Source organism: Heteronotia binoei, chromosome 2 (genome assembly GCF_032191835.1).
Source record: "Heteronotia binoei isolate CCM8104 ecotype False Entrance Well chromosome 2, APGP_CSIRO_Hbin_v1, whole genome shotgun sequence".
Taxonomy (NCBI): Eukaryota; Metazoa; Chordata; class Lepidosauria; order Squamata; family Gekkonidae; genus Heteronotia; species Heteronotia binoei.
Window position 1 is genome coordinate 157,751,291 of NC_083224.1, and position 16,739 is coordinate 157,768,029.

Consider the following 16,739-nt stretch of genomic DNA (forward strand, 5'->3'; position numbering starts at 1 on the left):
CCTCAGCTCTTTATTTGCTCCATCACATGTTATGATTTCCTGTCTCAGTCTGATCTAGCCTCAATGGTTTGTGTGTTAGTTACATTTCTACTGGACTACTTCTACTGGACTACTGCAATGTTTTCTACTTGAAGAGTGTTTGGAAGTTGCAGCTAGTGTAGAATGCTGCAACTAGACTGCTGGTCGAAGCCAGTTACCAGGAGCTTATATGACCCAAATACTAAAGCAATTACACTGGCAAGCAATCTGCTCCGAAGCCCAATTTAAGATGTTATTTTTGTTCTTTAAAGTCCTACATGACTTGGGGCTGGGGTATCTATCTGAAGGACCATCTTTCTCCTATACATGGCTCTTTTTTTTGTAGCAGGAACACCTTTGCATATTAAGTTACACCCCCTGATGTAGGCAATCTTCCAAGAGCTTACAGGACTCTTAGTACAGGACCTACTGTAAGCTCCAAGAGGATTGGCTACATCAGGGGTCTGTGGCCTTTTTGGTGTCAGCCCCACAATTCTGGGCCAAGCCAAAAATTATTCAGTCATCAGCCACATCAGTCCAAAGTTCCTAGCTTTCTCTAATTTTCACACTTAATAGCAGGAACACTATAGTTAATACATTCCTTGTCAGCAAAGCAGGTGTTCCTGAATAATTTTTGGCCCTACTGGACCCAGAAAATTGCACACATTATACAAGACTGGTCCCAAGAAGAAGGATCTGAGATCCGAAATGGCTTGCAAAGTGGGCCGGTTCTCCGTTGGACCTTTTTCTTAAACATTGCACTAAATGTAATATAGTGGTTTTGAGCCACATAAGGACAGTAGGAGCACTGTGGAACTTATGAGGTTTTAACTTTGTGCATGACTGAGATGCTGTGTACTGCTGATGCTCTTTTTGTGTTTTGACATTTATTATTCATAACAAGTTAGAATTGTGTTTTTACATGGAGAGTTTTTTCTTTGTTGTGGCTTAGTTTCTCCTCCATGGCGCTGTCTATACTGTGCAATTGAGAAAGCCTTGCAAAGCAAGCTCTGCCTTCTCCCTCTTCCTCCCCAAGGGAGGAGCCTCAGCCAATGGAGAAAACAGAGACTTTGCTCCGTAGCTCCTGTGTGATTGAGCAAGCCTTGCAAAGCAAGCTCCTATGCAGAAGGAAGCAAGAGATAGGAAGAAGGAAGCAGATGACAGCCAGTTGCTCAGGAGTCTGATAGGAGCCCTCCAGGGGCCTGATTTGGCCCCCAGGCTGCATGTTTGACACCCCTGGCTTAGAATGTTATAGACCTCTACAGAGTTACTATTACTTTGCAGCTCCCTTCAACTGCCCAGGCCAGCACATGGCACAGTTAAAAATTCTGTCTGCTCTGATGGACTCAGCACAAAAAGAGACCTTCCTCCTTGCTCCCCAGAGTTTTATCACCTCTCTACACCCTGCCCACTGACCAGGTCTGGCCAGGTTCCTTCCTAAAGTCTCTCTAGTCTTCAGTTCCTCCAAATCTCTATTCCCTGCTTGGGGAGGAGGAAGAGGGAGCATGGACTGTCTTTAGCTTTCTTAAGCAGTAGCTGATGTGAGTCTGGAAAGCCATTGAATTGTCCCAACCTGTTCTCTGCCCAGAGATAAAAACTTTCAAAACTCCTGATAAAGGTTTTACTCAGGTCAGACCCATTTCTTCACAGTAGATAATTATTTGGAACTAGTGAAATGCTAGTAAGTATTATGCTTTTGTACATGTGTGTGAAGGAGGGTGTGTACATTTTCAAGGTACCCCAGAGTGCAGCCCCCTGCTGAAGTTTTGGCACTAAAGATCAAGTTCTTACTCTTGGGAGGGAGCACAGGTTCTACCTTCCTTGTAGCAATACCATAAAGTGCAGCGCAATCAAGGCCAGCCCTGCTGACTAGGCAAACAAGGCAATTGCCTAGGGCGCCGGCCTTCTGAGGGCACCAAATTGGTGGGCCAGGGCTCTGGCTGGTGACAGGAGCCCACTCTGCAGGCAGCTTGCCAGGCAGCCCCTTTGTGGGCACACACAGTTGTGAGGACGGTGGGCAGGAGGAGCGCTGCATGTAGGTGGGAAACGCCACCACCGTCAGCTAAGCAGAGCCCAGGTGCTATAAGGCAGCTGGCTGTGCCATTGACTGCACTGTTGGCTCACAGGGCTGGACAGCTGCTGCAGCCCTGGCACTCCTCGGGCAGGTGGCAGTGGCTGAACTCATAGCCCTCCATCTCCTCCTCGTCCTCTATTCCCTGCTCAGCAGCAGTGCTGGCTCTGGATTTATTTATTTATTTATTTAATGGACTTATACCCTGCCCTTCTCACCGAAGTGTCTCAGGGCGGCTCACAACACAATAATTCACATAATTCAATTTAAAACATTTACAAGTACAGTTAAAACCACAATTGATAAAACAAGATAAAAATAAAACCAGCGGTCTATAAAAGCATTTTGTTCCATCCAAGATGTTCTCCTCTTCAGTTAGGTGTTGTAGGCCTGCCGGAAGAGGGCTGTCTTACAGGCCCTGCGGAACTGCCCTAGGTCCCGCAGGGCCCGCACCTCCTCCGGCAGCTGGTTCCACCAGTAAGGTGCCGCTATTGAGAAGGCCCGATCCCTGGTGGATTTTAGACGGGCCTCGTTTGGCCCGGGGACTACCAACAGGTTTTGTGAACCCGAGCGTAGTACTCTCTGGGGAACGTGTGGGGAGAGACGGTCCCTAAGGTAGGCAGGTCCTAGGCCATATAGGGCTTTAAAGGTAATGACCAACACCTTGTACTGGACTCGGAATATTACTGGCAGCCAGTGCAGACCCCGGAGCCCCGGCCAAATGTGCTCCCATCTTGGGAGCCCTAATAACAGCCGGGCAGCAGCATTCTGCACCAACTGCAGCTTCCGGGTCCGGCACAAGGGTAGCCCCATGTAGAGGGCATTACAGTAGTCCAACCTCGAGGTGACCGTAGCATGAATCACTGTTGCTAGGTCGTCGCGTTCCAGGAAGGGGGCCAACTGCCTCGCCCGCCTAAGGTGAAAGAAAGCGGATAACGGTTGGGTGAAAACATTGCCGATAAAATGGAAGGCTGAGGAGGGGAGTGAGAGTGAGCGAGCAACTGCACCGGTTGTAATGCCCCCTCCCTCCTCCACGTGTTGTTAGATAGGAAGCAAAGAAAGCTCCTCCTGTGAGATGGGGGGACCGTCAGGGTGTTTTTGTAGCAAAAGCCCAGTAGAAATTCATTTGCATATTAAGCCACACCTCCTGATGTCACTGTTGTTTCACACAGGACTTTTTAGTAGCAAAAGCCCAGCAGGAATTCATTTGCATATTAGGTCTGACATCAAGCCAGCCAGAATTGCATTCCTGTGCGTTCCTGCTCAAAAAAAGCCCTGCGACCTGTATAGCCTTATTCTGGATTCTGCTTCTCAGTCATGCTATAATGTAGCAGAACTTTGGGAGCTGGCTGACTGAGCTGTAATATTCACTCTGAAATATGTAAGTGTCTTGAAAATAACCGTGTACCTCTGGAATTATGATGTTTTAACACAATTAGCACCCAGTTCATTACACAAGCACTGATTCACAGATACAAAATAAGGTGCTCCATGCAAGTAGAAAACTAGCGCTGCAGCAGGTAAAGTTCTACCCAATACTCGTTGTGCTGGCTTTCTATTTATGAGGAGTTTTCAAAAATAGAGCAGAATCCCAAAATATGATCTTCTACCTGCAGTCACCACCTTCCCTTGCATGTATGAAATCGGAATTAAGGTTTGATACTGGTAATGTCTGAATAGTGCTATATATTTGCTGAGCAGACATGAAATAGTGCTATTTTAAGTTACTTCTCCTTGACTGAAGGACCTTAACTCATTAAGAAATCTATACTTCTACCATGGTTTTTGGCCAAGCAGGTCATAAGAAGGTTGTGAGAAAAATTTCTCCATATCGCCGATCTGATAATAGAAAAATATCTCTGCTGTAAAAAAAAGTGGGGAGGGGGGATATACTAAGGAAAGACAGTCCTATATTGTTTAGTTATTTATCTTTTGACTATCCTATTATACTCCCCATCAGGGTGGCTGAAAACTGGTAAATAAGTGATCACCCTTTTGAAACATGTGTGAAGTACAAATTCTAATCCACATTATAGAGATACTCATTTGTTGGTGGAAATGAATCCAGCGTAATCTTAAAACAGAGTTATTCCTTTCAAAATAAACTGAAATCAATAAACTTTAAAGGGTGGAACTCTGTTTAGGCTTGCATTGCCATGTTCAGATCTGATGCCTAGTAGCCACAAGTTCAAGTTTATATTAGCCCAGGGATATGAGTGAGAGCATTTAAATGTACATAATTCATTAGATGGTGTACATCAAAGTTGTCTTTCCATGTTGCTTGACTGTGTGGGGGTGGGAAGCAAGACCACACTGCTCTCTCTCCTGACTTTCACATCATTCAGCTATACATCCATAAATTGTCTTCTCAGCTGGGATCCCTCTTTTTCCAGATCAACAAGTGACAGTAAATAAGGAGCAGGGCAGGGCTTCTTTTGAGCAGCAACGCACAGGAATGCAGTTTCAGCCAGCTTGGCATCAGGGTGTAGCCTAATATGCAAATAAGTTCCTGCTGGGCTTTTTCTTCAAAAAAGCCCTGCGTAAAACAATGGTTATACCAGGGGGTGTGGCCTAATAAGCAAATGAGTTCCTGCTGAGCTTTTTTTCTACCCCCCCCCCCCAAAGCCCTGGGACTTAGACTTGGTGAACACATAGAGTAGAATGAGATGGCAGAGCAGCCTGTGGTATTTCATACTGCAGGGGCCAAAACTCCTATGTTTTATGGTTGCCTCCCAAAACCATTCTGCAAATAAAAAAATTAGCAGCTCAGGTTAAAGGTTCTACCCTAGGTTTTCACATTTCATGATAGTTTTCCAGTTACAGGGAATTATTAATGTAGGGAAATTTTGGATAAAATGTGATGCCTCAGCTGCAGTATGAAGTAGTATGGGCACCACCTCAGTTCTACTGCTGTTATGTGCAGACCAGCTCCCAATTGACTGGAATGAGTATAAGAATACTGGGGGTTGACATCTTTTCCCTTCCAGACTCCCGTAACAATCAATTTACATTCTTTTCCTTGACCCAACAGGCTAGCTATGCCTGTTGTATCAAAATTAAACAGGAGTCCGGCTGCTTTAAAATCAGATGCATAGATTGTTTCTCCCGATCGGCTAAAGTTATACTTAAGAGTTTAAAGGAGGAGTGGGAAGAAGCTACAAGGAGAAGCCTTGTGTTTTACATATGCAGCTACTTAGCCATGGAGAACACTACACCTCTGATGAAGTCAGCTCCTCCGGCTCACAACAGCATACACTGGGATACATTTTGATAGTTTTCAAAAGTGCTACCAACAACCACATCTCACCAAGGTACGCCGTACTGGCTATTAGGAACTGCTAGGAGCGTCCACGACTGACGGCCAGAGGGAAGAGAAGAGCAGAGCTCCCTCCCTTTTGGGGGACGTGGAGGAGGCGGGCTGGTTTGAAAGGCAGGCGGCGGCGGCGGCTAAGTCGAGCAATTCGGGCGGGCGCAGTAAGACGAGCGTGGGGCCGCCGCCGCGTAGCAGCGCCGCCTGCCTGAGGTGGAGACTGTCAAGGGAGCGCGCGGGCGGGCAGTTTTACACCCCCCAGCTTTTCAGCTGCTTCTCCTCTTGCTCGTTCTCAAGGAGGGCCAGAGAGCAACGGCGGCTGCCGTCATGGAGGAGCCGGCAGGGGGTTAGCCCGAGCTGCAGGCGCTGCGCCCCTCTCTCGCTTGTTTACTTCTTCCCTCCCCTCCCCCGCCGACCCCCCCTCCCCTCCCATGGCCTTCATGATGATGAAGAAAAAGAAATTCAAATTCCGCGTGGAGCTGGAACTGGACGAGCTCTCCTCGGTGCCTTTCGTCAACGGGATCCTCTTCTGCAAGGTGCGGCTGCTGGACGGCGGCAGTTTCAACGGGGAGTCCTCCCGGTAGGTGCTCTCATTTCCTCTTCCCCGCCCCCCCCCCCCCGGTTTTGTTGGAGAGCCACGCAGGATGTCTTCGTGGTGAGGAACTTTCCTTCCCGTGCCGCCTCCCCCTTGTTGCAAAACGCATTTATTCCCACCACGGAAGCCCGGGGGAGGGGAGAAATCTACTACCCACCGCGGAAGCTTAAAATTGGACCCGGAGCTACGTTGAGCGCCGAGCCCGAGGAGATCACATTGTGTAAACGTGGAGGCAACTCTGCCCATGCTCAGACGCATCGCTGTTGCATGCTAAATATACTATATATCTAAAACTCTCCATATTTCTCAATTTCTGTTTTCCTTCCCAGAGAACATGTCACGTTCTGTTGCTGCCCAAAACACATCTGTCTGCACCAGAGTTGATAGCCTCCTCAACATAAGTTGATATATTAGGAACTCTTATTGTATACGATTTCACAGTATTTCTCTATTAAATTTCTTGCAAAACGTAGCCCCCATAAGGTATGAAAGAATTGGAAGAGGCAGAACTCTTTTGTCACATTCTCCCCTGTAACGTACATTGGCGGAGAGCAAGACTAACCAGTGTGCTCTGCCAGCAGAGTCAATAGTTCTTGCATGTGTGTCAAGCCATATCCTATGGGCAGAAACACACAAACAAAATCTCACACTCAACCAATTTGCAGTGCAAGTTGGCTGATCTTCCAGTATAAGTGTCCTTATGGAGAAACACAATATTTAATGCAGTACACCACAGATAGAAACTGGGTTCACACATGCAAAGTGCCACCTGGGGTGGTGTCCATGCATAACCAGGTGGAGGCCACTTTGCATGACTGTTCCAGCAGTGTTGACCATGCTGCCTAATCCCTCTATTTTTGCAGTGATTTTGTAGAAACAGCTAAATGCAAAACAGCATCAGGTGCTACTTGTTTCTATGTGATACAGTTTTAAAACGTATCGGTTTAGTAAGTATAATTCTCAACATGGCCAAAGCTGTGGATACTGAAATCCAGAGATTGGAGCCATAAACAAACAAGATAGATCTGTCTACAAATTTGAGAAAAGCCCCAAGTTTGCAGAAAAATCTGAAATAATACATTGGTGGTTAAACCTCCCCCCCCCCCCAAAAAAAAGACAGATCCAGCACTTGTAGCTTTAAGACTACAGCATCTCTCAGTACTGTTACTAGGCAACCACAACTGTATTGCCAGTTGAAGTCTTGGTTTCTGTCACTTAAAGGCACAGGGAGGGGCAGGGCCCTTTCGAGGACTGTTTTGGCCTTTGAGGAAGCATCAGAGCCAGTTCAGGCTGTAATTACTGGATGACTTTATACTACTGAGTTCCATATTCCCCTGGACCCAGTTGTTTGCTAGTGTTCCACAGCAGCCACTCAATGAAGCCAGTGTGGTTTAGCAGTTAGATTTTCAGACTAGGATCTGGGGAATTCAGGTCCAGTTCCCCACCCTGCCATGGAATTTTGCTGGATGATTGGGAAGCAGGTAATGGTAGGTTGGCTGTACAAGAAGGAGGCAGGGAAAGGAGAGAGTCTGGGGGGGGGGGCTTTCAGGGAAGGGAAAGAGGAAATAGTGAAGGAGGGGGAAATGAGGTTGATCCACAGGCCCTTGTGGGTCACTACTTGTTTTTAGATATTTCTTAATATGAGTAAGAGCCTAGAGTGATTGGGCCCTGAATGTATTCCAAAATTTACAACCTGTCTCCCCAAGCTGAATGTGGCTGAAGAATCTTAATCGTTGCATATTTGGAGGAGAGATTAAAAATAATAAAACAAATATTTGGGGAGAAACAACTTTTCAGCTTAATGGGTCACAAGTTCAGCACCATAAAAAGTAGTAAATTCACATTCATGAATTTTCCCCGGGTCATTTAAGTAACCACCAGTGTTGTAAAAATGTACTATTTAAGGTTCTGTGGGGAGTCTAATAAGGTAATTTCTCCCTATTTCTAGCCCAAAGTTATTAAAAGTCAGCTTGTGTACGCTAGTTCTTCATACCGATACCCAAAAAACTGAATGATTAATTCCATATGCCTAAAGGGACTTAATTGTTGTGGTTGTTACTATATTAATATCATTATATATATATCATACTTGTTGTTCTTAATGTATTGTTATTATTATTCTGAAACTGTTATTTTAAAATGATGTGGTCTGACTGGAAGCTGTTCCTAGATTTCTTGCATATGTTTTTAAATGATCTTAATATTTATTATTTTATTGCTTTGTTTTTGTTTTATTCATAATCCCACCACCCTATGGTTGAAGGGATTGAAATAAAGAATTGTCTATTTTAAAAAAAGCTACTCAAACACAAAAAATCATTCTTAGTGAGTTCACTTCAAGTAGATACCTGGGTTGTGGCCATTTTACCCTATATTGCAACTATATCCTTTCTTGGCCTTTTGCTAGCTCAGCAAAGACAATTTCTGCTTATTTCCTCAGTTATTCTGACTACTCTTCTTTGCTTATTTCTACTTGAATCCATGCTTTGTGTGACTTGTATAACAGTAACTCCAAATGTTATCACAAAGTGTGTTTCCCTGTATGACCCAGAAACTCCAATTGGTTCAAAATGCAGTGGTGTTTGTGCTTACTACCACTCCATCTAGAGCAGGGGTGTCAAACATGCATCCCGGGGGCCGAATCAGGCCCCCGGAGGGCTCCTATGAGGCCCACGAGCAACTGGCTGTCATCTTCTTCTGTCTCTCTGTTTCTTGCTTCCTTCTGCATAACAGCTTGCTTTGACAGGCTTGCTCAATTGCACAGGAGATACAGAGCGAAACTTCTATCTTCTCCATTGGCTGAGGCTCCTCCCTTGAGGGGAGGCAGAACTTGTTTTTCCAGGCTCTCTCAATCACACAGCAGAGCTACTGAGCCAAACCTCTCTCCCTTCTATTAGCTGAGGCTCCTTCATACCCTGTACTCTGGGGAAGGAAGGAAAGAGACACACCTTCTTTTGCCCAGTTCTCTGGATCCCATGGGAGAAATACAAAGAAAGGACCTTTAAGACCAATTAGTGCTAACGTTTTAAGTATATTTTACGTTTTTTAAAAAAATATTTAATTGTGTTTGTCTGTGTCCTTTATAAAATTTATATCTCTGCTATCTAATCTTAAATAGGTACACATATGGCCCAGCCCGACATGGCCTTGCCCAACCTTCCATGGCCCGGCCCAACAAGGTCTCATTTATGTCAGATCCAACCCTCATAACAAATGAGTTTGACACCCCTGATTCTAGAGCCCATATACATCCAGTGCATTGTCAGCTGCACTGGCTCCAAGTTGAATTCCAGATCAGATTCAAGATTTTGGTTTTAACCTTCAAAGCCCTATGCAGTCTGGGACCAACAAACCTTTGGGACCATCTGTTTTGGTACGCTCTATGAATAACAACCTTCTTGTGATCCCTGGCCCAAAAAGTATTTGTTTTGCCTCAACTTGGGTCAGAGCTACTGAGCCAGGCCTCTCTTACTTCTATTGGCAGAGGCTCCTCCCCTCCTGGTCCCTGGGGAAGGAAGGAAAGAGCCAGAGCTTTCTTTGCCCAGTTCACTGGATTGCACAGGAGAGATACAAAGAAAGCACATTTAAGGCCAACAAATGCTAATGTTTCAAGCATGTTTTAAGTTTTTAAAAAAAAGAACTTTTTTGTTTGTGTCCTTTATAGAGTTTATGTGTCTGCTCCCTGGCATTACATTTTATGTAATGGCCTGGCCCAACAAGGTCTCATTTATGTCAGATTCGGCCCTCCTAATGAGTTTAACACTCCTGCTATAGGGTATAAAGAGACTTGATCTATGGGTATCTGGAGCTCTGTGAGGGGGGGCTGTTTTCTGAGATAGAGGCACCAAATTTTCTGCATAACATCCAATGCCTCTTCTCAAAACACTCCCCCCCAAGTTTCAAAAAGACCAGGGGGTCCAGTTTCATGAGCCTCAAAAGAAGGTGCACCATCCTTCATTATTTTCAAATGGAGGGAAGGCATTCAAAAGACTTGCGGTTCCTTTAAATGTGATTACCAGAACTCCCTTCAAAGTTCAGTTATGATTGTCATACCCTTGCTCCTGGCTCCACCCCTAAAATCCCCAGATATTTCTTGAATCAGATGTGGCAATCCTATATTCGGTCCAAATAAAGTGACCTTATAAACTTTAATGTTATCCTAGATTTATCCTCCAACTGGAGGCAGGTAAACTAGAAGAACAGCAAGGATGTGGCATGTGCTGGCAAATCTCATCTACCAGTTTCAGTTACAAATATCACTATGTCTAGTAGTAAACTGGCTGGCCTTTGTGGATGTAGACAAGGCACTATCTTTCTTCTCAAGGGGCTCCTCAGATATGCAGGAATACTTGATGTAAAACTAACAAGAAAAAGAGGGAGGTGGACACCAGAAGGGATAGAAGGAGTTGAGGGGAAATTTTGGAAGGGAGGATTTCCAAATTTCCCCAGCCAGCCCATTATTTCTTGTGTTCCAGATTGAGAAGCCCCTTCTCCCCACCAGCACTATCTCATTATTATTACACTTTTTTGCCATAGGAAAAGAAAGGAAAGGTCCCCTGTGCAAGCAACAGTCGTTTTCGACTCTGGAGTGACGTTGCTTTCACAACATTTTCACGGCAGACTTTTTACGGGGTGGTTTGCCATTGCCTTTCCTGGTCATCTACACTTTCCCCAGGTCTGTTACCAGTTGTTGCTGCAAACATTCTGAGCAACAGATACAACTCGCTTCACTTTTTGTCTCAAACTTTTCAGCTGCTGTCCTGCTGTTCTTGCATCTCAGTTCCATGGATTCTGCAGTTGCAAGAGCAACTATAGTATTCTTGCATCAAGCTAATGACTGTCTTGTTGTTTTAGCGTATACAGCTGGATGAGCTGTGGAAAGTATATACCCTAACAATACTGAATCTTAGTTTCTTATGGATTTCTCTTGTGTGGAAGCTGACAATAAGACTTTTAACTATAAATATATAGTTAAATGGCTGTCTGTTTTAAATTAATTGTCTTCTTGCAATTTTCATTAGTAAATGTGGATGTGGGTGGATAGCAAATTGGTAGTCTGTTAGTTACTGCAGTTATTAAAAATTACATCCTTTAGTTTGGATTTCCAGTGAGCCTCTGTGGTTTATTAGCATGTATATTGATATTAGGCCTGGGAAACTTGGATTAAAATCCCTACCATGGATAAATTACAAAACCAGAGTCAGCATATCCCGAGGTGGAGGAAGTGCTGGAGTCATGGCTTCAGGTGGGGCACACTGCTACCAGTTCCCTACCCAGGCATCCCCTCTGCCTGTGCCCTTCCCACATCCACTTGCTAGCACTCTGCCACGAGCACCCTCAGCTCCACTGGTGAGAGTAGCTGTGCGTGCAGGTGGTGGAGGATGAACAGGCAGGTGGAGTCATGCAGGAGGAAGGGAACAGAGTAGGGTAGGGTAACTCTCTCCACCCCTTGGCACTCTTTGCCTGCCCCCCCCCAAAAAAACCCTGATGCATTGTGTTGCTATCTATAAAACAGATGCATTGTGTTGCTATCTATAAAACAGCTTCCTGATGCCCTGACTACATATGTGTTGATAGAGTGAACCTGTTTTAAACATTGTATGTAAATTATTATCAGTGGCAACATCTCTTATGGTTTGTGTTCCAGATTGTGATTTCTTTAGTCTGCACACTGCCTTGTTTAGACTTGGCGTAACAGTTTGGAGGGCACTTAAAAGTCAGCTTTAAAGAATATTTAATTGAATAGTGTTTTGAAGTGATGATGTAAAAAGCAGCCATGTCAGTATTGACATAATATTCTGCTTTTCTTGCATGGTAATATATCATATTTTAATTTTTGTAATGTGTAGAAACACACATTTACCCTGTAAAATATGGGCTAGGTAATGACTTGCCCATGAATAAGCAAGTGAGTTGTGAGTCCTGAGTCTCACTGGGACTGAATGTCTGAATTCAAACCTGGCCATCTTATAGTATAATGGATGCTTTTCTTTAATGGCTGTGGGGAAATCATGGGTATAAAGTGGCAAGCTATGCTTGGCCAGGCCATAATATTGGGGACATAATAAAGTTGCGCATTAAGCGTTGCAGAGTGAATTAATGGAATTGATTTGTGTTGAGTTCCCATTTCCCCCAGCAGCTTCCTGTACCCTTCCAAATGCTGTTACTGAGGACCAAGGAACCCTTCAGTATAGGATACCATGCAGCATAACATGATGCAGCAAGAATAGGGACTCAGTAGAATTGTTCTTTCTTCTGTTTTCATTAACATAGTGGGCTTGTTATACTCACTTGAAGGATTCTTGCTGACTCCTCCTTCTTGCTGTATCAGCCCCATGCCCTATGGTATCCTGTTTGGAAGGGTTCCTCAACCCTCAGCAGTGATATTTCAAGGAGTACAGGAAGCTCCTGAAGGAAATGAAAGCAGCACAATTTTAGAAGCAAGCCCTAAATTTTGAAGGTAGATACCTGCCTGTATGTTGCAAAGTATGCTTGGTGCCTAACCTGTCTTTGCAGCCACGTTACACATGAAGTGGCCTTTTGTCATGCACAAATAGTGAGGAGCTAAGTCTGAAATTTAAGACTGGCAGAACTCTATGGAAACTTCTCCACTGTTCATAGATTTCACATTCTCATTTGATGATTTGCAGATTAAGAATGTTTATCTTTTGCCATTTCCAGGTTGTTTTTCTCCATGTGGATTCATAGCACAAGTGAAGAAAAGATAATGTGAGAAGCAGTCAGACTGCAGTGCTGGCATGGTGTCATATTTTATGACTTGGTATATGTCCATGTTTAAGTATTCACTTTCTGGCACAGTAAATATTGAACAAAATTATAACATTGTATTCCAGATTAATCAATCTGGGATGCAAATTTCCACCTGCTAGTTCCATACTCTCAATTTCCAGGCAGCTATAATTTTTATATTGCAAGGTAAGAAAACCATTGTTTTTACTACTCTTGTTTGTGAATATGGAAGGATGATGAAAAGAACTGGAAAGCAAAAAAAGTCATATTCTTCTCAGATGTACTATCTGAGTTAAAGCTGAGGAAATAAGCATTAGTGTGATACTACTTGGCTTGTAGCTCTTCATGTATTTTTTTAGTAAGATTGTACTAATTTTCCTGCCATATTAAAATAAAGTGTTTCCTGTTCTGAAAGAACAAACAGTTCTTTCTCCTAGTTCTGCTCCTAGTATAAGAATTATTTTGAAATATCTAATATATTCACTTTGACTTGCCATTTCTCCTTCGTAAAAAAATGAATACTTCATTTTCAGTGGCACGCACATCATACATAGCCATACTCTTTGTTTTAAAACATACACTTCCGTTTGGAACTTCAGTGTGCTTTTTTAGTTTGAAAATATAAAAAATTAATGCTATTTCCTGTGTCTGGCATATTTTACTGGCAAGTGGCTTTGATATAACTAGCATAGCCAAGTAAATCTAGCTGTGGAGGACTTGAATGCCTATGCTTACACAACAGAACTGAAACTGTCAAGTTGATTCTTTCTGCAAGATACTAGTGGATGTGCAAAGCAGAACAAAGTTTTAAGTGTCTGTATTCAGAAAAGGCAATTGTTTTGAGGGCTGGCACTTTGAACATATTTTTGGCCTCTGATGTAAATGTTAGAAAGAGAGAATTTTTGAGACCATCATGTCAAAGAATATTTTTACCTTGTGAATATATATATATATATATATATATATATATATATATATATATATATATATATATATATATATATATATATATATATATTTCAAAACATAAGTAGTACTGGTAGAGAAGTTCCAGGCCTTGAAACTATGTTGGCCACTTTATCTCAGCTTTGTATTATTTGTGTTTGACTCTGATGGAAACATGTTGCACATTGTACTCTGGAATGAAATTTCATATTGCTCTAGGGAATGGCAAAGAGCCATAGTCCTTCCTATATATTTAACACCCCTCTGAATGATTGATGAAGTAACAATGACAGATGATGATTTTTGCACACTGCTGACTTGAAGCATTGAGCATCTTTTTGCTCTTAGAGACTGCTGCCCTTGCCATCCCTGACTGACTTCTATCAGTTGGACAGCTTCCAGTTTTCTTTTCAAAATAATGTGAGAAGCAGTCAGCCTGCAGTGCTGGAATGGTGTCAAATATATTTCTGTGGTCACTTTTAATCTGTCTATTCCTCTGGGTGAACCACATGTTCATCCAAAATTCTGTTGAGGCCATAGTCCAACTAGCTGTAGTTCCTTTAGATTATTCTGTTGGTTCAACAAATCTAGTCCAACTGAAGAATGTAGCTTATGGAAGATATATTGTAGAAAATGGTGTGCCATTCATGGGCAGGATGGTTTTGTGGGGGAATCTGTCACTTTCTGAAATTGTCTAATTAGTGTTTATGCCTTCCAAATTATGGAGTCCATTTTCAAATAGTTTGTAAGATGAAAAGGAGGCTTTGACTCTCCATGAAGAAAATGGATATAAATAATTCAGTATATGCATATGTTACAATTTTGCAGTGTTACATAACTCAGTTATTAAAATGGAGTTCCTACCTCACAAAAATTCCAGCAAAGTGGCATTGCAATTTTCCATTCTACATACCGTAGATGAGAAAACCTTCTCTGTAGTCCTTTTTGCCTTACAATTTTTTTAAATTTTAAATTAATGTAATAGGTACATGGTCACATAACCATGCACTGGGTAGAAATAAAATCAGTTTTTAAACTTGAATTTCTCCTCTCTCTGATCCAGTTAGAGGGATCCTTAGTGTTTCTCTCTCTGTGCATGCATTCACTTGAGTGTGTTTGAAGTGCTTTGCCTGCATGACCTTGTGGCAACCCTTGTGTTCAGCATTATTCTCATATTATAGGTGGGGGCTTGGGTTAGGAGCAGTTGTTCAAGGTCACCTGGTAAATTCATGATTGATTCTGTTAAATTCTGTCTCAACTGGAGATGCATTGGAGCACATTCTTTACTTTTCTTATCATTTAATATCACTGATGACTCTTGCGGATTAATCTTGTTCCCAAAGGCTCAACGATCATTTTGAAATATATTGGTCTTTTTTGAGGTGATAAAAATCTGGATCATGATGCTGACAAAGCTAAACAGCAATCTTAAGAACACTTTCTTGGAAGGTAGCCCCATGGAATAAACCTAAGTAGGATTCTAAGTAGACCTTCTTAGGATTGTGCTTTCCAACACATGTTCCATTGATGTCAGCTAGAAAAGATTAATCACCTGATTACATCTTTTCTAAAGAAATCAAAGGAGTATTAAATATTTAGCCTCATTTAAATTATGCCCCAGGTTTTTATTTCAACAGACTAAAAGTCAACTTGGTGTGCAAAATCATTGCAATTATTTATTTATAATTTAGATTTATTAATTGCTCACTACTTGAGTACTCAGGGCTTTGAGAGATGAAAAGCAACCATAAAAAACATGCAATATCCAAACAGTTCCAGCAATTAAAAAATAATTAAAACAATTTCACAGATATCAATATTCAGGTGGCATTGACACATCTAATTACAACTATGCCCCCAGCCAAAGGCGGAGTAAAGGGGGAGTGGAAGAGGGGGGAGAGAAAGGAGTACCAGTGAAGATGGTGCCCTTTGCTGTCCTCAGCCAAAATCCTGGTGGAACGTCTCTGCCTTGCAAGACCTGCAGAACAGCATAAATGGAACAAGTGGCCAAGTTTGCGGATGACACTAAATTGTTCAGGGTGGTGAGAACCAGAGAGGATTGTGAGGAACTCCAAAGGGATCTGTTGAGGCTGGGTGAGTGGGCGTCGACGTGGAAGATGCGGTTCAATGTGGCCAAGTGCAAAGTAATGCACATTGGGGCCAAGAATCCCAGCTACAAATACAAGTTGATGAGGTGTGAACTGGCAGAGACTGACCAAGAGAGAGATCTTGGGGTCGTGGTAGATAACTCACTGAAAATGTCAAGTCAGTGTGCGTTTGCAATAAAAAAGGCCAACGCCATGCTGGGAATTATTAGGAAGGGAATTGAAAACAAATCAGCCAGTATCATAATGCCCCTGTATAAATCGATGGTGCGGTCTCATTTGGAGTACTGTGTGCAGTTCTGGTCGCCGCACCTCAAAAAGGATATTATAGCATTGGAGAAAGTCCAGAAAAGGGCAACTAGAATGATTAAAGGGCTGGAACACTTTCCCTATGAAGAAAGGTTGAAACGCTTGGGGCTCTTTAGCTTGGAGAAACGTCGACTGCGGGGTGACATGATAGAGGTTTACAAGATAATGCATGGGATGGAGAAAGAAGTACTTTTCTCCCTTTCTCACAATACAAGAACTCGTGGGCATTCGATGAAATTGCTGAGCAGACAGGTTAAAACGGATAAAAGGAAGTACTTCTTCACCCAAAGGGTGATTAACATGTGGAATTCACTGCCTCAGGAGGTGGTGACGGCCACAAGTATAGCCACCTTCAAGAGGGGTTTAGATAAAAATATGGAGCACAGGTCCATCAGTGGCTATTAGCCACAGTGTGTGTGTATATATAAAATTTTTTGCCACTGTGTGACACAGAGTGTTGGACTGGATGGGCCGTTGGCCTGATCCAACATGGCTTCTCTTATGTTCTTAAGCCCTGCAGGGCATGGATTTCATTTTGCAGATATTTCCATCAGGCTGGGGCCATGGCAGAGAAAGTCCTGGCCCTGGTTGAGGACAGCCAAATGTCCTTTGAGCCAGGGATCACCAGAAGTTGTT

The 16,739-nt window shown here is 43.1% G+C and overlaps 1 protein-coding gene across 1 annotated transcript in view; it reads left to right on the forward strand.

The window, feature by feature from the left end:
- The first annotated feature begins 5,803 nt into the window (after positions 1 to 5,803).
- Positions 5,804 to 16,739, forward strand: part of EEIG2 (EEIG family member 2) — a 53,384-nt gene continuing 42,448 nt past the window's right edge. Inside the window, exon 1 of the mRNA XM_060232311.1 lies at positions 5,804 to 5,979. Coding sequence (XP_060088294.1) covers positions 5,831 to 5,979 — 149 coding nt within the window. The 5' untranslated portion in view covers positions 5,804 to 5,830. The remainder of the gene's footprint in view (positions 5,980 to 16,739) is intronic.